Genomic DNA, 21,545 nt, shown 5'->3' on the forward strand with positions numbered 1-21,545 from the left:
ATTTTCATTGTCAGGGGCCTTTCTTTTTAAAAAATATTCCTCTGCTGCAGTGGTACAGGTGCCACTGTACAGTAGAAAAAATAAAAATAAAGTTTTAAGCATAAAAACAAAATAATATAACAATAGTGTAGATTTGATTACTATATTTGTATTAAATATTTTTCAAAGGCAGCACTGAAATGCCTTCTAATGATGCAGTGAATGCTTGTGCAATTAATGAAACAAAAAAGTATGAAACACTATGAAGCAAAAATAAGTTTTTTTTAAACTCCTCCCCCTTTTTATGTAGTTCAAATAAACTAGGTATTACATTATAAAGTGAAGCAGACTCTGCCTGAAGCCTGTCTATGAGCTTCAGCCAATATTGAAGTGATGGAATAAAAAACCAATGGAATATGACATAAGCAACTTTAATGGGCAATTTTTTAAATCGAAGTAAAATAAAAGGCCAAAGACACAAATACAGTTTTAAAAAAATACTTACCAGAGAGGATGGGAAACCACTTCTGCAAAGCGGAATTCTTCCAACCTTCATCAGGGTGTGTGTACATACATTTCTGGGGGATGTCCAGAACTGGGAGTGTGTTGCAGTCCCTCTGCAATAGAACCAGGCTGGTGAGAGCCGAGATGTGACTGGCAGGCTGCAGTTACACAAGAACATCTGGTGGTGACCTGTATGCTAGTGGCTGGTTACAGGGCAAGGGGTGACACAGCTTCCCACTGCTCTGGATTGCACCCCGGTATTTTGCAAGCAGTCAACAGGTTATACTTGGAGGGGTTTTACTGTCTGATATTCCTACACAATGTGCACAGAGGAAACTAATGAGTAGAGCTGTGTAAAATAGCACTGCTGTGGCTCTCGTATTCCTATGGCTGCTCTAGCAGACTGAGCTCTGCAATCCCCTGCTTCTAGTGTCCAGCCCTTCCAAAGGCAGTTCCCAGTTGACTGGGCCCTTGTTGGAAGACTTGAGCTCTTGTTTCCATCTGACTGAGGCTCATTCTCAGGCTCATCTCAATGGCTTTTCAAATGCCCCGTATGCTAGTGTTAACCCTTCCATGTCTAGTTCTTCCCAGATGACCCCATACTCCCTGGTTTACAGCACAAGCCTGAACTATAACCCCATCCCTGCCAGCAACCCAGTGATCCTGAGAACCAATCCAGCTGTGATTCCTATTGAGTGTCACTATCCCAGGTGAGTGTCCCCTCCCTCCCATTCAGTCCCTGTTGTGGGATCTGGCTCAGTGACTGAGGTTTGCTTCTCTCACAGGAAGGACAATGTGAGCAGTAAAGCCATCAAGCCAACCTGGATTCCCTTCAGCTCCACCCTGTCTGCAGAGGAGAGGCTGGGTTTCTCCCTGCGCCTGATGAATGGTAGGTGGGAGAAGACTTTAGGGGAGCCCAGCCCTGCCTGTCTGTCTGTCCTGCTCACTGTGAGCTTGCCTTGCAGATGACTGGAGTGCTGAGAGACCCTCCAATGGGTTCCAGCTGGGGGAGGTCATGCATATACAAGCTGATGTCAGTACTGGGAACCATGTGGCTCTGAGGCTCTTTGTGGCCACCCTGACCCCAGAAACGGACTCCTCTCCCTACTATGCTGTCATTGACATCAGTGGGTAAGACTGATCAGGGACTCTTACTGCCCCTTGGTTCTTGTTTGTAGGTGACTGGTGGATGGGAGATCAGATGACACCACCTCAGCCTTCATATCACCCAGGCAGGACACACTGCAGTTCATGATGGATGTGTTCAGGTTTGCAGGAGATGCCAGGAACTTGGTGAGCTCCCAGATTTCTGCTCCAGTCAGGTCTCCAGACTAAGCAGGTGTTAGTGTCCCCTGGGATGGTCCTAACCCCTCTTCCCACTTCCCCTCCAGATCTAGATCACCTGTCATCTGAAAGTCACTGTAGTTGAGCAAGCCCCAGATTCCTTGAACAAAGCAGGCAACATGTGAGTAGCTGGAGTAGGACATGTGACGTTATGAGTGTACCCCGCCATCCCAATAAAGGCCTGGACCGGTGTTTTGGTCTGGGGAGCGGGCCAGTCTCTGATCATCTCCACCGTGGCTGGTTCTGGCTTTAGGCAGCCGCTCCCCACCCGGTGGCCCAGGTAAGATACTTTGGTCATCCCCACCTTGCACTTCTCAGCTTTTATGGTCAGCCCAGCCTCTTGGAGTCGGTCCAGCACTTGTTTAACCTGGGACACATGATCCTCCCAGGTCTGGCTAAAGACACAGATGTCATCAATGTAGCCTGGGCAAAATTCTCTATCCCCCTCAGCAGCTGATCCACCAGATGCTGGAAGGTAGCTGGCGCCCCCTTGAGGCTGAAAGGCAGAGTCAGGAACTCATAGAACCCCAGAGGGGAGATAAAGGCTGATTTCAGCTGGGCATCTGCATCCAGTGGCACTTGCCAGTAGCCCTTTGTAAGATCCATAGTGGTAAAGTAGCAAGCTCCCCCCCCCCCCGCAGCTTGTCTATGAGCTCGTCAGACCTGGGCATGGGGTAAGCATCAGCTACAGTGATGGCATTAAGCTTCCGATAGTCCACACAGAACTGGATTGACCCATCCTTTTTGGGGACCAGCGCCACAGGTGAGGCCCAAGGGGTGGAAGATGGCTGGATCACCGCCAAAGCCAGCATGTCATTGACTTCTCTTTCCACCTTCTCTGCACCTGGGGAACAGTCAGATTAGAGAGTCACGGCAGGTTGGAAAACAGTTGTTGGCACAGATGCAGCACCCCTCTGATCTCAGCTTGCTGGACAGGGTTTAACTGATCAGAGCGGGGAATTGTTTCCAGGGAGGAGCCAGCTCCTGTCTCAGGGAATAGATCTATTAACGGGTCATCTCCCTGCTCCTCCCAATGTCCACGCACAGCTAACACCACATTCCCCTATCATAATATGGCTTCATCATATTAACATGGTACACCCGGTGGTGGTGTGCCCGGTTAGACAGTTCCATCACATAATTTACCTCATTTAGTTGATTGTCAACCTTGAAAGGGCCTTCCCAGGTGGCCAGTAGTTTGTTGTTTCTCATGGGGATGAGAACCATCACCTGCTCCCCGGTAGTGTAGGTGCGGGCCTGCACTGTGCGGTCATACCAGACCGTCTGTTTCCTCTGGGCTCTGGCCAAATTCTCCTTGGCCAGGCCCATGAACTCAGCAAACCTTTCTCGGAAGGTCAGGACATACTCCACCACTGATTCTCCATCTGGAGTGGCCTTCCCCTCCAATTCCTTTCTCATCAGGTCCAGGGGCCCCCTTACCCTTCTTCCATATAACAGTCCAAAAGGTGAAAACCAGGTAGACTCCTGGGGCTCCTCCCTGTATGCGAACGGCAGCTGAGGTAAATATTTGTCCCAGTCCTGCGTGTGCTGGTTCATAAAGGTTTTCAGCATCATCTTTAGAGTTCCATTAAACCTCTCCACCAGCCCATTGGACTGGGGGTGATATGTGAGGCCCAGGTGTGCCAGACCCCACATTTCTCCCACAAGCATCAGAGCAGGGCTGACATGAAGTTGGATCCTTGGTTTGTCAAGACTTCCTTGGGGAACCCCACTTGACTGAAAATGATCAGCAGCACATCAGCCACAGTGTCTGCTTTGATAGAAGACAAGGCCACTGCCTCTCTCCCAGGGTCAAGCTGCAGACTCTTCCACCCCTGTAATCAGGGGGACCCCATTACTGCAGCAGTTCTTCTTGCTGGTCACATACTCCCAGGGGTTAAGTGTAGCTCCTTCGTCCCCCGAAACCGCTCCTCTCTGAGCCTTCAACATGCCTGGTCCTGATCAATCCCCCTCTGTTTTACTGCTCCCCAGTCACTTACTGCAGGAAGCGCCATCCATGGGGTGCAGTAGATCCCACCTCTACCACCAGTTGTTATGGAGTGTGGGGTAGTCAGGGCCCTGCATCCCCCACTTCCTGCGATTCACCGTGACTCTCAGCCAGCCAGTAAAACAGAAGGTTTATTAGATGACAGGAATACAGTCCAACCCAGAGCTTGTAGGTACAGACAATAAGACCCCCTCAGTCAGGTCCAATTTGAGAGGGGGGCCAGGAGCTTAGACCCCAACCCTAGGGCTCCCTCTGTTTCCCCGGTCATCTCCAAACTGAAACCCCCTCCAGGAGTCTCACCCAGCCTCCCCCCAGCTCCTCCTCCAGCCTTTGTCCAGTTTCCAGGGCAGAAGGTGTCACCTGGCCCCATCCCCCTCCTGTGCTCAGGTATCATCCCTCAAGTGAAGTCACACCCTGATATCTCATCACACCTCCAGTGTTTGTCCAGTTTTCTGGGCAGAAGTTGTCACCTGGCTCCATCCCCCTCCTGAGCTCAGGTTACATTCTCAGGTATCATCTCTCAAGTGAAGTCACACCCTGATATCCCATCACCGTGCAGACAGTACCAGAAAAACTCCCCCATAATATCCCCAGGTCAATCCTCCGCACTCCCTATTCCTTCACAGCCAAGCCTCAGATTCCTTGAACAAGGCTGGTCCCTTCAACAAAGTAGGTGACATGAGTGGCTGGAGTAGGACCTGTGATGTTATGAGTGTAATATAATATCTCATTGAAGGATGACAGGGCCAGAAAGAGTTAATTACCTCACAGACTGACCTGACCCATGGACCAATGTTAAAGACTTGTTAGGAAGATATGTAAATAAATAGAGCTTTGAGAGAGAGAAGAGTAGATGTTTGCTCAGGTCTTATGATGTAAACAAACAAGTCTTGTCTATTGCTATAGCTTTGATTCAAAGATCAAAAAAGGAGTATTAATATTTAGGAAGATGCTTGAGTGAAATAGTATTATTGTCTATGTGTCTCTTTGAAGGTTGTGGTAACCTGTATCTGAACTGTTTAATGGACAAATTATCTTGTGATAATTGACATGATGTTTGGGAGAAGTTAAGCCTATTGTTTTCTCAGGCCAAAAGGCTGCAGGAAATGTATAAAAACTCTGGGACACAATCCTTCTTCATCTCAGATCTGCTTTGGGTTTCAAGAGGGGGAAACCTTAAGCCACAAGGATTGAGATCCCCAGTCACTGACTGGAGTCACCCTGAATATGGATATTGGACTATAACCTATGGACTATTTCTAAAAGGACTTTTGGCAACTACAAACTCATCCCTAGTCTACTATGTACCTGAACCTCAAGAATTGAATTCAAGTCTGTATGTCTCTATCTCTTTTCAAGTCTCTATCTCTTTTCTTTTTAAATACATTTTAGTTTAGTTAACAAGAATTGACTATAGCATGTATTTTGGGTAAGATCTAAGTTATAATTGGACCTGGGTGTGTGGCTGATCCTTTGGGATTGGAAGAACCCTTTCTTTTATATGATAAAATAAGATTTTCAGTAATCATCATCATATCTGACGTGTGTCTGGATGGAGGCTTCAGGCTGGGTACTTAACGGGAACTGCATTGTTTGAACTTCTGAGTAACCAGTGAAGTAATACAGAGGCTGTTTGGGGCTGACTTGGTAAATCTAAGTATTGGAATATCCACCAGCTTTTGGGGTTTGTCTGGCCTATTCTGTTTGCAGTTCACCCTAATTGAGTGACCTCAGCTGGCTCCCACAGGCAGCATCATCACAGGACCCCATGGGGTGACGGTTTGTGGGCAGGTGGGGTTGGTGGGATGGACAGCCCGGAAAGGACAAGTCTTACTGTAAGTGACTCTGCCTCTTTTCCTGGTCTAGCAGGTCTCCAGTGGAAGGCACCAGAGACATCTACAGCTGTGGTGAGACTGGGAACTGTGGATTGCTTGGAGCAGTGGTTCTCAGCCAGAGGTTTGGGGCCTCCTGGGGGCCTGCACATAGGCGCCAACTTTCTCGGCACTGGAGGTTGTGCACTCCCCCCGCCCCTTTCCCCACCCCTTGCGCTGCCCGACTCCACCCCATCCCCACCCCTGGCCCCGCCCCTATTCCAACCCCATCCCCAAAGTGCCCGCTTTAACTCCACCCCTCCCTGCCCCTATTGGATCCCTTCCCCAAATCCCTGCCCTGGTCCAGCTTCCCCCAGTGCACCATGTTCCTCCTCCTCCCTCCCTGCCCTGCGAATCAGCTGTGTTGTGGTGCAAGTGGTGGGAGGGAGGAGAAGCAGGAAGCGGCGGCGGGCTTGTGGAGGAGAGCTGGAGCCGGGGGTGGCCATGGGGAGCTGCCGGTGGAAGCTGAGCACCCACCAATTTTTTTCCGTGGGTGCTTCCGCCCACCTGGGAAAAATCCTGAAGTCTCATCCTGGGGCAGGGTGGGGGGAATTATTCATAACAGTGGGGGTTGAAGAGGGAAGTGGCAAAACCAGAGTCAGGGGGTTTTCCACTGAATACCTGCCCCAGCCCATCACAGCTAGGTTGGTGCACCAAGTGGTGGTCTATGATCAACAGTTCTGTAGGCGGAAATATAAAGCAATTGCTGCCCATCATACTAGGCAGCACTACCCCAAGGCCCTCTGTGCTGCACAAACACAACTCCCACTGCTCCAGCTGCAGCATCTGCTAATGCATGAAGCAGAGTGACCTCCCTATTGTGGGATGTGTAAGTGCCAGGGATGCAGCAGACGTTCTCGGTTCCAGTTCGAACCCTGGCTTTCCTCTTCCAGCAGCTGTAGAGCCTCTGGTGCTGGTGGGGTTAAGCGCGGCAGCTGCTACCCCAGCTTTGGCCTGTTTTATTCTGGGACCTTTTCTTGTAGGCACAAACTGCAGCCAGTCCCTGCCCGAGCTGCCAGGTGACTCTGCCATCGGTGCAGAGTAAATGAAGAGCGCTGAGCAGCCTAAGGGGGCTGCTGCCTTCCTGAGGGAGATGTGAATGGGTGAGGAAGCAAGTGACCCCTTTAGCTGTATCTCAGACTCTCCCATGAGCCAAGGGGGCGGGAGGTCAGACCTGTGGGCTCTTTGGAAATCACCTTTAGTCCCCTTCAGGAGCCTCCCTGGGAGAGGCAGGGTGCGCAATAGGGAGCTGCATTTCAGGGTGAGGCTTTGTTTCCCAGGAGCCCCATGTTGCTATCTCACATGGGGACAGCATGTCTCTGCTTGGAGGGGTGTATCCATTAGTGACTGTGAGGCAGTGGGTTCCTATGGTGACAAGGTCAGATAAGCAGGGCCCAACTTTCAGTACAGCTCAGCATCCACCTGCTCTGCGCCTAACCCAGTGAGCTGAGCTCTTCTCAGCTGCGTCCAGAGTGGGGCTGGGAAGGTCTCCAGGGAAAGGTGGCCCCTGGAATGTTATTTCTGCTGCCTCTTGTTCCATGCCCAGCTCGCTGCCTCGGGACAGCCCTGGCAGACACTGGCTTCCAGAGCAGAGGCGCCTTCTTCCAAGGGGCTCTGCTGTTGGGAGTGGGGAGGTCCCATCCCATCTCTGCCCTGCCCTGCTCTGAGCAAGTCACTTAGTCCCAGATTCTCAAAGATATTTAAACTCCCAACTTTCATTGAATTTAAATCAAGGGAAGGCAGGAGTCAAAGTAGCTTTCAGGATCTGGACCTTAGGGCTGGTCTACACAATGTCGTTAAATCAACATTCCCCACATTAGGTCGAGTTTATAATGTTCTTGTCTACGCTACAGAGCCCTTCCTGCTGACCTAAAGGGCTTTTAAAATCAACACCTGTACTCCACCTCAGTGAGAGGAATAGCACTAAATTCAACCTTCCCGGGTCGAATTAGGAGTAGTGTAGACACAACACTGTGTATTTTGACTTTTTTGGCCTCCGGGAGGTGTCCCAGAGTGCTCCAATGTGTCCGCTCTGGACAGCACTTTCAACTCCACTGCACTTCAGCCAGATAAACAGGAAAAGCCCCAGGAACTTTTGAATTTCATTTCCTGTTTGAGTAGTGTGGAGAGCACCCAACCACAGCTGACCATGGCTGCCCAGGTATGCAAATACACTCCAGCATGGAGCATACAGGAGACACTGAATCTGATTGTTCTGTGGGAAGAAGAGTCTGTGCAGGCAGATCTCCAACCAGCAGAACAAATGCTGACATCTATGCCAAAATCGCACAGGGCATGGGGGGAAAAGGCTAAACCAGGGACACACAGCAGTACTGTGTAAAAATAAGGTAGCTCAGGCAAGCGTATCAGAAGACAAGGGAAGTGAACAGTCACTTTGGCGCTGAAGCACAGACATGCCACTTCTATGAGCATCTGCATACGATTCTAGGCAGGGACCCCACCAGTATCCCAACACTCTCCGTGGATACCTCCCAGGAGCCCCAAGCAACCAACAACGAGGAGAACATTGTTGATGAGGAAGAAGAAGAGGAGGAGAATGCACAGCAGGCAAGCGGACGATCAGTTTTCCACGACAGCCAGGACCTTTTCCTAATTCTGGAGCCAATCCCCTCCCAGGACCCACTGGTGTGGGACAGTGTTGACAAGGAAGGCACCTTGTAATAACATTATAGGTGTTAAATGCAATTGTGATTGATGTTTAATATGAGGTAAACCATTGGGATACAGTGGTGGCCAGTACAACCACGCAAAGGGTGCTTCCCAGAAAAGCCTGTTTATGTGCCAAGAGTTTCCACACTAAAAAATTTCCCTGGTGTGCCCTGACACCGCCTACCCTTTCTTGTGTGCTCACCGTGCCTGCCTGCAAACCGAAATCTGCTGCCCAGCGTGCTGCCATGTGTTGTACCTTACTGACAAGCTCTTCTTTCATAACACAAAATTTGGCTGAGTACCTCAGGGAATGTATTTACTATTGTGAATTGTTCCATTCAATGCAACAGTTAACCTTTTTGTTTTCAACAATGTATGTTTTTCCTTGCAGCTGCAACATGTTCTCTGGGTGTTTCCTCCACTCCAGCCCAAAGGCTGTCCCAGATTAGAAGGCGAAAAAGTGGACAAGGGAAGACATGTTCTGTGATTTGATGCGTTCCTCCAAGGCTGACAAGGCCCAGCTGAATGCATGGAGGCTGCTATCGGAGAGCATGTGCACCAACCAAGAAGGCAGGAAAGTGTGCAGGGACCGAGTGTAACGCACAAGAGGAGATGTTGCAGCTTATGGGGGAGCAAACAGATATGTTGAGGCATCTGGTTGAGGTACAGGAAAGGCAGATAGACCTTAGAGTCCTGCTGCACCCAGTGATGAACCAGCTGCCCTCCTCACCAAGTTCCATATCCTCCTCTCCCAGACGTCCTAGAATGTGGGGGCAGGGAGGGGGAGAAGCTCCTTGAACTTAACTCCAGGGGAGGTTCATGGAGCAGAAGGCCCCCATTCCCACAGCTTTGATTGCTAGACAGTGCAACTGTAGTAAGCTATGTGTCCTTGCCCCTCCTTCCCTGTGTTATCAGGCCCTTAGACCCTGGTTGTCATTGCTATTCATTGCTGTCTCTGTTCAGTGTTTGTTAGCATAATAAAAATGCATAAATGGGGGACAAGAGGCTCTTTATTCACTGTGCACACTGTGGTTGGTGGGGGTTTGGTTTACAGGGCAGTACATGCAAAAAGGGGGTAGCTTGGTAAGGAACAACACACAGAATTGTCACATCAGTGATGGATCATTCATGAAACTGGTTTTCAAAGCCTCTCAGAGATGCATTGTGCCTCGATATGCTCTTCTTATTGCTCTGGTGTCTGGCTGCTCATAATTGGCACCCAGGTGATCTGCCTCAAACCTCCCCCCTTCCCACTCCACCAGAAACTTTCCCCCCTTACTTTCAGATATTATGGAGTACACAGCAAGCAGCAACAATAGGAATATTGCTTTCACTGAGATCTAACCTAGTGAGTAAACTGCGCCAGCGCCCCTTTAGATGTCCAAAGGCACATTCTACCACCATTCTGCACTTGCTCAGCCTATGGTTGAACTACTCCTTACTGCTGTCCAGGCTGCCTGTGTACAGCTTCATGAGCCACGGGATCAAAGGGTAGGCTGGGTCTCCAAGGATAACTATTGGCATTTCAACATCATCAACGGTAATTTTCTGGTCTGGGAAGGAAGTTCCTTCTTGCAGCTTTCTGAAGAGACTGGAGTTCCTAAAGATGCGCATGTCATGCACCTTTCCTGACCATCCCACATCGATGTTGGTGAAACGGCCCCTGTGATCCACTAGCACTTGCAACACCATTTAGAAGTAGCCCTTCCAGTTTATATACTCTTTGGCAAGATGGTCTGGTGCCAGGATAGGGATGTGAGTTCCGTCTATCGCCCTACCACAGTTAGTGGATGGCTTTGCCGCAATGAGGTTCCCTACGTCCTTCACGTTTCCCAGAGTCACTGCCCTTCTTAGCAGAAGTGAACTGATTGCCCTGGCTACTTGGATCACAGCAGCCCGCATGGTAGATTTACCCACTCCAAACTGATTCCGACTGACTGGTAGCAATCTGGTGTTGCAAGCTTCCACAGGGTTATCGCCACTCGCTTCTCAACTGTCAGAGCAGGTCTCATTTTCGTATTTCTGCGCTTCAGGGTTGGGGAAAGCAATTCGCACAGTTCCATAAAAATGGCCTTATGCATTCAATAGTTATGCAGCCACTGGGAATCATCCCATACCCGCATCACAATGCGGTCCCACCAGTTTGTGCTTGTTTCTCTGGCTCAGAAGTGGTGTTCCAGTGTGTCAACAAGCCTGGCTGTCATTGCCAGTATGTGCAAATTGCTCCGTTCCATGGCTTCCAACACGGCTATTTGCCTGGCATCACATTCTTCTGCGTGGCTGCTCCTGCTTAGGCTCTGCAAATACTGCAGGACAATGTGCGAGGTGTTTGTGATGTTCACAACAACAGTGTACAGATGAGTGAGGTCCACGCTTGCTGTGCCATGGCATCTGCAGCCCGAAAATGATTGTTTGCCATTGCTTTCGAGAAGGGAGGGAGGAAGGTAGGAACCAGGTGCATCATGGGAGGCTGACAATATGTACCCAAAACACCTCATGAAAATGTTTTTGTCCCATCAGGCAGTGGGAGCCTAACCCGGAATTCCAATCGGCTGCAGGAACTGTGGAATAGCTGGCCACAGTGCATCGCTCCGTGAGTCAGTGCTACCCATGGCAGTGGGGATGTGCACCACAGATGGAATGTGCATAGTGGGGACATACACCATCGATTTTGTAAAATCAGAGGCTACAGGTCAACTTGAATAAATTCAACCTGTTTTCGTAGTGTAGACAAGCCCTTAGTCTCTCTGCCTCAGTTCCTCTTCTGTGCTATGTACTTCCCTCCCTCTGAGCAGCGGTGCTGGAATAATTTATATAGTGGGGGTGCTGAGAGCCATTGAACCCAACTGTAAACTCTGTATATAAAGGGAACCACTTCAAGCCAGGGCATGCAGCTGCACCCCTATGAGTCTAAGTAATATTGTGAGGACAAATACATTACGAGCATGAGATGCTAACATCCTGTGCAGCAGGGGGCCGCAGCTACCTTAACTAGCAGGGTTAACAGGCCAGTGGACATCCAGTTGCTCAGTCACTGATCTCCCTTTCAGAGTAGCTCTGGGGCAGAGGCAATCTACGGTGTTTGCTTCGCAGCTGGGAACAGACTTCCTGAACCAGATCTGAAGGCCTCTGCCGCCCCCTGCTGGAAGCAGAGAAGAGCTGCCCCCGGCTCAGCCTGTGCAATAAGCCAGCCGCCTCCAAGGTTGAAGCGTCACTAAATCTGCGCTCAGCTGACTCGGCTCAGCGAGCGGCTGACAGGCTGCAGCACCGGGGGGGGGTCTGTGGTCAGCTGACCGCGCTGCGAGATCAGCTGATGGGTTCCGGCCCTGCCGTGGGCGTGGTCAGGCGTTGCAGAAGCAGCAGGAAACCATGGTGAGGGCAGGCGCGGTGCATGGCTGGAGGGGTGTCAGTGCTTTGCTGGGATTTGGGGGCTTGGGGTGATGCAGAGCTGTGTCCCCGGGGCAGCAGGGACTCCGGGTAAGAGCTGGAGCCATGGCTGAGGACTCCCCGTTGCTAGCCCAGTGCTTGGGATTAGCCAGGCCGGTGTCAGCAGCTTCCTAATATGGGCATCTGGGGGGTGGGTTAAATATTGTGTCTGGCTTAAAAACTGCTCCCTCCCTCCGGTGACCTGAGATCAGTGGGGCCCCGGGAAGGAGCTGGAGCAAACAGAAAGAGCTGCCCCTTTGCAGAGTAGGTGATTGGCCCGGGGAACCCACAGTGGCAGCCCTTTGAGTTCTAATACCTCTCTTAGTTAAGAGTGCTCAGGATAAATTAATCTCATGCTTCAGGCTGCAGGCCAGTAGCCTGCAGGGGTGAGGAAGGAAACGCTGTCTTCCCTGCCTCACCCCCACCCCCAAAGTGCTGCACTGCAGGATGGGGCCAGTGAAAACTCCTTGTAATGCATCTTTCCTCCGAAACAACCAGCTCTGGCCAGGGCTGGGGGCAGGATGCCGGGCGTGATGGGCTGTTGCTGTAGCAGCACCTGTGTTTCTAAAGCAGGGAGTAGTAAAGGCTTCAGCACTGGATGTGCAGGGGAATGAGTTGATGGGGAAAGGATCATTTCAGAGCCATGATAATGTTAAACACCTGAGGGGGAATCAGCTGTCCTTCTTCCCTCAACCCAGACATCTGCCCCCTGCTCCGAGAGGCTTATGCCTGGTCCTGTAGCCTGTGAGAGGCTAGAGACTTGAGACACATACATGAGATGCTAGAGACTTGTCCCCTTGCTCTCGCTATGTAACTGCAGCGGGTATAAAGAAGCTGCTCCAGGATGCAGGCTCATGGTCTGTACTAGCATTTGCTGTGTTAAACTGCTGAAGCTGTGGTGTAACTGGTAGCTATTAGGAGCAGGAAGGGGCCATCTGCCCTGCCTCACCTTCACCCCCACCCCCTTCATCAGACTGATCCCTCTAGGCAGACCCTAGTCCTGTCCATCTCTTTCCTTCTCTGAGATGAGTCTCTCTCTCAGACTCTGGGCCCAGTTCAGCCTGGGGAGAAGGCCATTGAATTCAGGGCAGTTGTATCCCCTTGTGCCAGGACTGAGCTTGGCCAGCTGTGTCCAGTCGTTCTCCCCAGGAGTTTGTTCCAAAGGCTGATGACCTCTGTGTTCGGAGCCGCTGCACCTGAGTTTGCAAGGGTATTATATGGTGGGGACTCAGGGCCTGAGGAGGAGAGTTATTTATACAGCTCCGCATCGACCCAGCTGCCGTCTGACTCTGCAGCAGGCTCAGCCAGAGCAGAGACTGAAGATGAGGGCAGCCAAGTACCCAGAGAGGAGAGAAATCTAGGGGCGGCTCTTTTGGTGCAGTGGGGGCAGGGCAGCAATAACGGTGGGAAATGAGGGTTCCTCTGCTCTGGCAAGAAGAGCTGGGTTGCCCTGCAAAGGACACTCTACCGCTGACGTCCCCTGGCCCAAACTGCCCCCGATCTTCTCCTTCCAGAGGTTCCGGTTCTGCGGAAACTTGGACTGTCCTGACTGGGTCCTGGCCGAAATCAGCACCTTGGCCAAAATAGTTAAGTGGAAGCTTCTCTTTCTCTGTTTTCTTCTGGATCTTACCTGGTGCCCAGCACCTTGGGATCTGAGCAATTTTTGCTCTTAAACCGTCCCCAGAGATGCTATCAGGTGCTGTGAACCAGACAATCAGCATGAAGCCTTGGCTGTCAAAGGGGTATCTACGGCCTGGAGCAGCAATGGGAATATCTGAGTGATGCATCCCGATCTGAGCTCTGGAGCTCAGGGTATCTAGTGAAGGGGGGGAGCTCAGGTCCCTGAGCGACTGGCATGAACTCTGCGCCTGTCTCTGGCTGACCGGGCTTCCCTAAGAGAGCGGGGAGAGGCTCAGGAACATAGAACAGGCTTTGATTGAGGGCTCGAGCAATACACTTAGTACAGCACAAGAACTGGCTGGTGCTTTAGCCTGACCATTGCATCCAGAACTCAGGGAATCTCTTTGTGGAATCCAAACCATGGTGTTCCCCAAAGTGGCAGAGAAGTGAGTGGTTTAAAAACAACCCAAACCAGTGACTGTTTGGCTGGGGCTGGGCAAGGTTGAGATGGGTCCCCCGATGTGGCAGAGAGCGTGTGTTTTGAGGGGAGCTCAGACTCCTGCCAGGCAGTGCCCGCTGGGCCCAGCGCTGCGGTGGGGTTTTATTTTCTTGCTCTCTCCTTTCCAGTCCTCGGTGAAGCTGAAGCTCATCTGTGGCCAGGTGCTCAAGGACCTGCAAGGAGAGGGGATTGATGTAAGTGCAGGGCGTTCTTCTCCCATGTTCAGCCCCGCTGAGCAGGGATCCAGTGATCGCAGAGACTCAAGTGTCCCCTCCCCCTGGCTGAGTGGCGTGGGCCATGTTGAGCTGGCCGGCCTCAGGGCAGGCAGTGCGGCGGAGTGTGTTTGTGTGTGTGTGTGGGGGGGGGGGGTGTATCAGAGTGGGAGTCAGCTATTCCTAGCTCTGCCACTGATCTTGGGAAGGTGCCTAAAGCCTGTGTCCCTATCGGTAAAATAAGGCCAGTGACACTCCCCCAGCAGGGAGATCTGCTGGTGGAAAGGGCTGTACGGCTGCTAAGTATTTACTAGTAATTATTAGTGTCTGTTTCTCTAAGGGTCCTGTGTGGTCTGCTTCACCTCATCCACCCATTGGCCCTGCCATCGCTAGGGGAGAGGCTGGTGGTTGACAACGCGGATTCCCTTGAGGTCTCCCAGCAAGGGGGTTTGGCTGCTCGGGGACATGGGGCTGAGCCATTTGTAACGCCCATCGCAGACAGCAGCTTACCCACTGTTTGGATCGTGGAGGTTCCCTGTAGGACACGGCTGGAGCACTAGCAGCCAGTGGGAATGGTCCATCCTGTACCCCTCCATTGTGAAGGCAGCTTGGGCTAGTGGGAGCCAGGAACCCAGGAGTCCTAGTCCTGATCACCCATGTGGCCTTGGGCAAGTTACTTAAGCGAAATCCAGCAGCTTCTAGTAATTTGGGTCCCACCTTGAGACACCTCGGCCCCGTTACTGAGAAGTGCTGAGCTCCCACCGCTCCTATTGACTCCAAGTGCACCCGAAACCAGATGCCCCTTGTGGAGTGTTGGCCTTACCCTGGCTCTGCTCCCCCCGTGGGGGATCTGCTCAGCGAGGGCTCAGTGATCATTCTGCACCATGCTATGTGCGCTGGGAGCGGGGTCCCCTGAGGCTGATGGACCTGGGTGTTGCTCTTCTCTTGCAGTATGAAAAGATCCTGAAGCTAACGTCGGATGCCAGGTTTGGTGAGTGTTGTTCCTTTCCAGAGCTGTTGGGTGTCTGTAGCCTGGGCTCCTCTTGTGCTGTTCGTGAGGCTGTCACGGTGGATTTGGCTCTTTGCCTCACCTGCTTTCCAGGGAGCTTTGCTAGTTTCATTACTAGAACTGCCATTCCTCTGTCTCTGCTCATGGCAGGGAGGCTGCGGCAAGCCAGAGGTTTTGGGATACTAGGCCAGGCTTTGGCTGACTCTTACCTCCCCCTGGCCCATTCCACACCCCAGTGCCTGGCCTGAGAACATTTTACTTGCAGTGTTTATGGGCGCCGAAAAGCGTCACTGCCTGGGGTCACGAGTGGAGAGGCACGTCCTGAAGCAGTGAAGGCCTGAAGAGTTAATGCCCAGCCACTGGAAACTGACCGCATACTCTGCTCGTGAGCAAGCACAGGAGCCCTGCTAATCTCCCAGGGTCCTTGCCCCTGTTCTGTTTGGGGGCGATACTGCTAATCGGCAGCCTGACGAGTTCCCCCTGCTCACCCCAAACACTGCCCTGGCTTTATATTTTGGGTGGTTCTGGGCCTTGCGTCAGGGGAGTGGGGGGGTAACACCATTTCCCGAGTGTGTGGAAGTGCCCCGGGCCTGGTGGTTCCCAGGTGCTACCCAAACAGCTGAACAGCCGCCGTCCCTGCCCTGCAGAACTTACTGTCTTAGTGTGGCAATGGGGAGGGGAGGGGAGGGGTCCCAGGATCTCAGCCAGGTCAGCGTCACAAAGAGAAGGTTAAGGGGTGACTCGATGGGAGCCTGTAAGTACCTGCACTGGGAACAAACAGCTGATAATGGGTTCTTCAGTCTAGCAGACAAACGTCTAACGTGAGCCAATGGCTGGAAGTTGAAGCTAGACAAACTCAGACTGGAAATAAGGTGTTTTTACAGGGTCATTAACCATTGGAACAACTGCCCAAGTGCTCCCCATCACTGGCAATTTCTAAATCCAGATCCGCTCTGGTTCAAACAGGCATTAATTCAGGGGTGCCTAGTGGGCTGTTACGCAGGTCAGGCTGAACGATCGAGGCCAGATGGAACCATGAGGTGAAATGTCTGGTCTGGTTTTTATGGATGAGCTGACCCTGGCTGAGTTGCCGTGCTGTGGCTTGGCCCTGTCTTACCGCCACTGGCCTGGTTATTGTGCGGTGTTAACCTTAGGCTTTGGCTGAACAAATGGTTAGTTTTGGCAAGCCAGGGTGTAAATCTGCCATGTGCTAGGTGCCCAGGTGGACCCTGCTCCACACCCTGAGTTCTGCAGCACGCCTGGGAGCTGCCCTGCTTGGAAACAGTACGTGAAAGTGCCCTGGGGAGCTGTTAGTCCGCGGCAGCAGGGTCCTCACGGACAGTGCGTAGCTGGCTAGGGCAGGGTAGCTTTACACCCCAGCTTGCCACTAGCTAAGTGTGCACTTAGACAGGTCCTTACGCCTCTGGCCCTTGGCCATTATTAGTATTTGGATCCCTAGCATCAATCGATTCTAGTTAGACTCCTGCCTATCCCAGGCTTGTTGAAATCCTAACCTGTTTTGACTCCTCCTCCCCCTGCATATTAGTCCTCTGCCCATCACTACTTCTTACCCAGGTTGGTGACAATGAGCCCAGCTCTTTCTGCCTGTTTCCCTGCTGCCCCTTGTGGCCCAGTGCGAGGTGACCTCTGTCCAAGCACCTTCTCTAGTCTCTTGCAGGCGATGAACTGCAAAGGGCAGACCACAGCAAGGGCTGTTGGATCCTATGTCAGGGGAGACGAATCCTTGCAAGGGTCTGACAAAGCTGCCTCCCTGCAGGGAAGAGCCCTGCTGCCATAGAGTTCCAAAGGTTTCTCCTCTCTCCAGAGTCCGGGGACGTGAAGGCCACTATTGCCGTGCTCAGCTTCATCCTCTCCAGTGCAGCCAAACACAGTGTAGACAGCGACTCTCTGTCCAGTGAGCTGCAACAGCTGGGGCTGCCCAAAGGTAGGGGAAGTGCCAGGGGATGGGTCCCTCGGAGAGGGCTGCAGCGCACTGGGGAGCCTTGGGGTCAGTAGCAGCAGCCTGACTGCCTCGTGCGACGTCAGCCAGAGGAGGGTACTGGGGAGCAGAGCAGAGCCTGTCTACGCCATGCACCAGGCTGTAACCCTGGATAACTGTATCCTTCCACCCTTGCTCCAGCACTGTGTGGACTTCAGTATGTTGGCTGTTGGGGAGGAGGCGACTGCTGCTGGGTTGTGTGTCCCCCGCACTCTTCCATCAGTGAGAAATTAGAACTTGCTGTGTCAACCAGCAGGAAAGGTTTTGGAGCAGTAGCTGGGCCATCTTCTGACTGAAATGCCCTACGGTACCATCATCCCACATTATCCCACGTGCGACCCAATGTCAGTATCCTGCTAGAGTCCCCCTGCTAAACAGGCCAGCTCAGCAGTTTGCAGCCAGGGTCCCTTCTGAGCCCATTGGAACCAGAGTCGTGTTGTGTAGGGACCGATCTGATGCTCTTTGGTGGGTCGTTTCTTGGTCTCCTTGTTTTGTAGAACATGCCACAGGATTGTGCCGGTCCTATGAGGAGAAACAGAGCCCCCTGCAGGACAGCCTGAGGACACACAGCCTGAGATGTAAGTGTTCCCCCTCTGGCTGTGCAAACCTGACACTGCTCCAGGCAGCGGATGGGAGATGGTCCTTCAGCAGGGATACAGCCTGGCACCCACTGCCCCCACCCCTCTAGCTGTTCCCCTTTGTCCATGGATGGAAGTTCAATAGGACTTTCTCAGCCATTCTCCTCTGGGATTTCCTGGGATGAACTTGCTCCTGAGGACTGTGGGATAGGATCAGAGTTTGCTAAGAGGAGATGGGTTTTCAGCAGTAACCAAGGGGATGGCCAGGAGCTGGGACCAGAACCCTGTTGTTTGACCCCCTTGGGCTGTGACCTTGTTGGCCTCACAGGTTAGGATCTGGCCAGGTTAGTTCACTTCCAGAACAATCCAAGTGCAGCAGGGAGTGGGGCAGGTGATGCACTAGGTGGTGCTCTGCCTTCTGTGTTATCTTTCTTGGCCATAAAGAGAGAGAGAGCTGAGGCGGTGCTAAGCACTTGGACTCATGGGAATCTTTACAACGAGGGGTGCTAGCTGCGTTTTCCCAGCCATGCTCCATCTCGGAGGGCTCCACTCCACTGACCTAAACTCCCTTGTTATTTCAACTAGAGACATTTCCTTCCTGTAATGTCTTACATTGTCGCTGTGGGCCAGTAAGACAGTTGCTGTGTTGCACACACCAGAGATGGCTGCATTTCAGGGGTGGGGGAAGCCGCTTAAAGCTTTTGAAAAATGCTTCCCAAATCCATATTTCCGGCTTGTGCATAGAGAGAGTGTTTTACACTGACAGCGCAAACCTGAGACAGGCTCTACCTCTGTCCTCAGTGAACCATCTGGACTCTGTGTCCTGGAGGGTGGATCAGACGCTCAGCTCCAGTGAGCTCCAGCAGGTCAATGAGCCCCTTGTGCACCTAAAGTTCACCGTGCGAGACGGGGACCGAGGCGTGATGGAGCCCTTTGCCATGAGCATGTCGGCAGAGAAGTTCCGGGTCTTACTGGCAGGTGAGTAGACAGCAGATGGGCAGCTTGGAATCGCTTGCCTCGTCCCCGCCCTGCCGGCTAGTGCTTCCTCTCCTGTGTGCCCACTGCTCTCCCTACTGGCCGGGACAGAGATCAGCTGTCTCCATGTCATGTCATTTCTCTGTTCCTGCTCACAGCGCAGAGGTATTCTCTGCCCTGCTGTGACCGGTGAATTGGCGACTGGCTGCAGCGCCCCTTGCTGAGATCCAGGTCACTGTGCCCCATTGGTTGTTTGCGTCTCCTCTTCCACTTTCAGAGCTGAGACAGGCCCACGCCATGATGAAAACTCTCAGCTGAGGAGCCAGGACGACGGCAGCGAGTGTGGAAGGAGCTGGCCAATTGTGCTGCGGCCCATTGGAGAGTCTGGAGGGTGCGGTTCCTCCGCTGGGGAAGCCCCTTGCTGCATACAGCTGCAGACACCGCCTGGGCAGAGGTTGGACTGGGCTCTCTCCTCCTTTCTCAGACCTCTGCAGCTGAAACTGTCGACTGCTCTTCCCACTCTTCCTGGCTACTGTCCCCCCTGCACCCCATGCAGCTCTCTTGCTGTGAAGCCTCCTGCCTGCCCCTCCTCCATCCTGCCCACAAGCCCTTGTGCTTCCAGGAGCCCCACCCCAGGATCCGTCCCCAGAGCAATGGTGGATGGGAGCTTGGTAGCTTCTGCATCTGCTAACGAGATCTCCACCTTGAGACCAGCTTCAGCTCGGAGTTCCCATAACAAAGGCATCCAAACCCATGGGCCGTGCTACCATGTAACAGACACGCCTCCGGAGAACACCAGGCCTGCCAGCTAGAGGCTGCTTTAACAGTGAGAGGCCCTGACATCTCTTGCCCAGCCCTTTGTTGGTGACACTGTTCCTGAACAGCTGCAGGGAGCTGATCTGTCTTGCTTCTGCCTGAATTGTCTCCTGTGCCTACTCCGGGGCAGGCACTTGGGCTCCCATGTCTCTTCTGGAGACTAGCGTGCAGCAGCCCACCAAATGCTGCGGCTAGGCCAGCTCCACATCATGCGCTGACTGAACTCCTGCAGCAATCCAGGATGCCTGTGGCTGGGGCGACTCTGCCAGTCGTACATAAGAGGTTGGAAAGTTTCATCAGCCGAAGCGTGATGGAGTGTTCGCTAGTCCCTTCTTGCTTCCCCGCCTCCCTCCCTTAAAAAGCACTTTGTCTCTGTTCTTTCCACTTCCTTTAAAGGAGCCGCCAACCTGGGGGATAAATGCAGCTTTTCTGTCTTTCCTTCCCCCCCATGCTCCTGCCACCTTTTCCAGGGCAGCTCCGTGCATGGAATAAAGGATCAGCAGGAATGTGCATCTGGGAATCTCTCTTGCATTTCCGGTTGGCCTTGGCACATGAAGCCAGTTATTTGGGATGTTTCCTGTTTTGCCAGCGGGATCCAATAAAGCCAGTGGAGCATTTTGAATTGGCATCGCTGCCTCCCTTGTCACCCCTGCACTCTCCCTTCTCACACCCTCAGACCAGGAGCAGAGATGTGTCTTTAAATAACTAGAGTAAATCTTCCCTATTTGAAAGGGGGGGATTGATGCCACAGACAGAATTCATCATAGGGGCAGGTGCTCTATAACCTATTCCTGCCCCCTGCAGCTCTGTCAATGTCTCTCCATCCCACATACACCCTCCCTGCTCCTTCAGTCCTGACCTCTGCAGAAACCAGAGCCGGGGTAGGCAAAGTCCATAAACTATTTGCTCCCCCCAGCCTTGTCTCGTAACAACCCTGGCTAGTCCAGCCCTTGCCCCAGGCACAGCTCCGGTAACAGCTATCGAGGGACCAGTTGGGTTTTGCTAGTTTCATTTAAGTTGTGCTCAGTTTTAGATTGGCCCCTGTCACTGGTGCACTATTGTGCTAATCCCCTTTCCTGGCTATAGCTCAGGGCTCTGATTTCCAGGAACTTCACAGCTTGGGGATGATGCAGTTGCTCCTGTAGAGCAAAGCCAGCATAGCCTGAAGGCAGTGAAGTGGGTAACCATTTTAACTGCAGACTCTGAAATAATTTGGTAAATTGCTGAACGGAGGCCAGGGCAGCCCTGTATTGTTAAGAACAAGGCCGTGCTCCATTAATTGAAAGGCAATACAGTTAAAATGGTGCAAGAAATAGTTTAGTTTCTAAGGTCAAATGTGGTATCCGTTTGTAACATTTTCTTCTTGCAGCGGAGAAAGCCATTTTGTTGTTTTTAATCCTCATTTTCTTGTCTTGACTTACACTTCTGCCCCTTCCATCATCTCTTGGTGGTTGGTTTGTCCATCACAAGCAGCATGGTCTGGGGAGGTAAACCACAGGGGCAGGAGCTTGGGATTCTATTCCTGGCTCTGCCATTGATTCTGTGTTCTCAGGCAAACAGCTCTGCCTCTCTGGGCATCAGTTTTCCCATCTGCAGTTGTGGGAGACCAGCACTGCCAATTTCAAGTGTTCACATACCGTGAATCAGTCCCCCAAAACCATGAGATTGGCTCAAAAATAATAAACCTTGGGGTTTTATTTTTTTTTCTGTTTTTTGAGCCTTAAGGGTTCCTGTTTTTGATTATTATCCCAGCAACCATGAAGGTTAGAAATTTACTTAGTCAGGTTTTTTTTTTGTTTTGTTTTATGAAAGCTGTGAATGACATGATTCCAGGAGCTGGGGCTTTAAGAATGTATCATGAGAGATGGCAACACTGAGTGTGAGGTGATGTGGCCTCCCTCTGACCCAGAAGGGGAGGAACCATCCTGTGTGTCCAGGTGGGTGGAGCCAGACCCATCTCCCCACTCTCATCGGAAGCAGATAGGCAGGACAGGAAGTATATAAGGTGAAGCATCCAGCTCAGTTGGGGCTGAGA

At 52.1% G+C, this 21,545-nt stretch overlaps 1 protein-coding gene and 1 pseudogene across 2 annotated transcripts; both read left to right on the top strand.

Annotated features, from left to right (window-relative positions):
• Positions 1–652: 652 nt before the first annotated feature.
• On the top strand, positions 653–9,307 carry LOC115658748 (annotated as a pseudogene).
• A 2,361-nt stretch (positions 9,308–11,668) lies between these two features.
• Positions 11,669–20,132, top strand: LOC115658749 (COMM domain-containing protein 4-like). Of its 2 annotated transcripts, XM_030578161.1 has the most exons (8): positions 11,669–11,748; positions 13,317–13,388; positions 14,050–14,115; positions 15,085–15,124; positions 16,968–17,087; positions 17,639–17,719; positions 18,521–18,697; positions 18,972–20,132. In XM_030578161.1, the coding sequence occupies exons 1-8, from the start codon at positions 11,746–11,748 to the stop codon at positions 19,010–19,012; spliced, it is 600 nt and encodes a 199-aa protein (XP_030434021.1). In that variant the 5' UTR covers positions 11,669–11,745; the 3' UTR covers positions 19,013–20,132. The 2 variants fall into 2 exon arrangements, with proteins under 2 accessions (XP_030434021.1, XP_030434022.1); XM_030578162.1 differs by lacking the exon at positions 13,317–13,388 and having other exon boundaries at positions 11,693–11,748.
• Positions 20,133–21,545: the final 1,413 nt, after the last annotated feature.

The sequence above is a fragment of the Gopherus evgoodei genome, chromosome 10, assembly GCF_007399415.2.
Source record: "Gopherus evgoodei ecotype Sinaloan lineage chromosome 10, rGopEvg1_v1.p, whole genome shotgun sequence".
Classification (NCBI taxonomy): Eukaryota; Metazoa; Chordata; order Testudines; family Testudinidae; genus Gopherus; species Gopherus evgoodei.

Excerpts from the sequence above, each read along its gene's own strand:
- LOC115658749 (XM_030578161.1), top strand. Across the intron at positions 13,389-14,049 it reads TCAGCACCTTGGCCAAAATA|TCCTCGGTGAAGCTGAAGCT; the intron begins GTTAAGTGGAAG and ends TCTCCTTTCCAG. Across the intron at positions 17,720-18,520 it reads GAGGACACACAGCCTGAGAT|TGAACCATCTGGACTCTGTG; the intron begins GTAAGTGTTCCC and ends CTCTGTCCTCAG.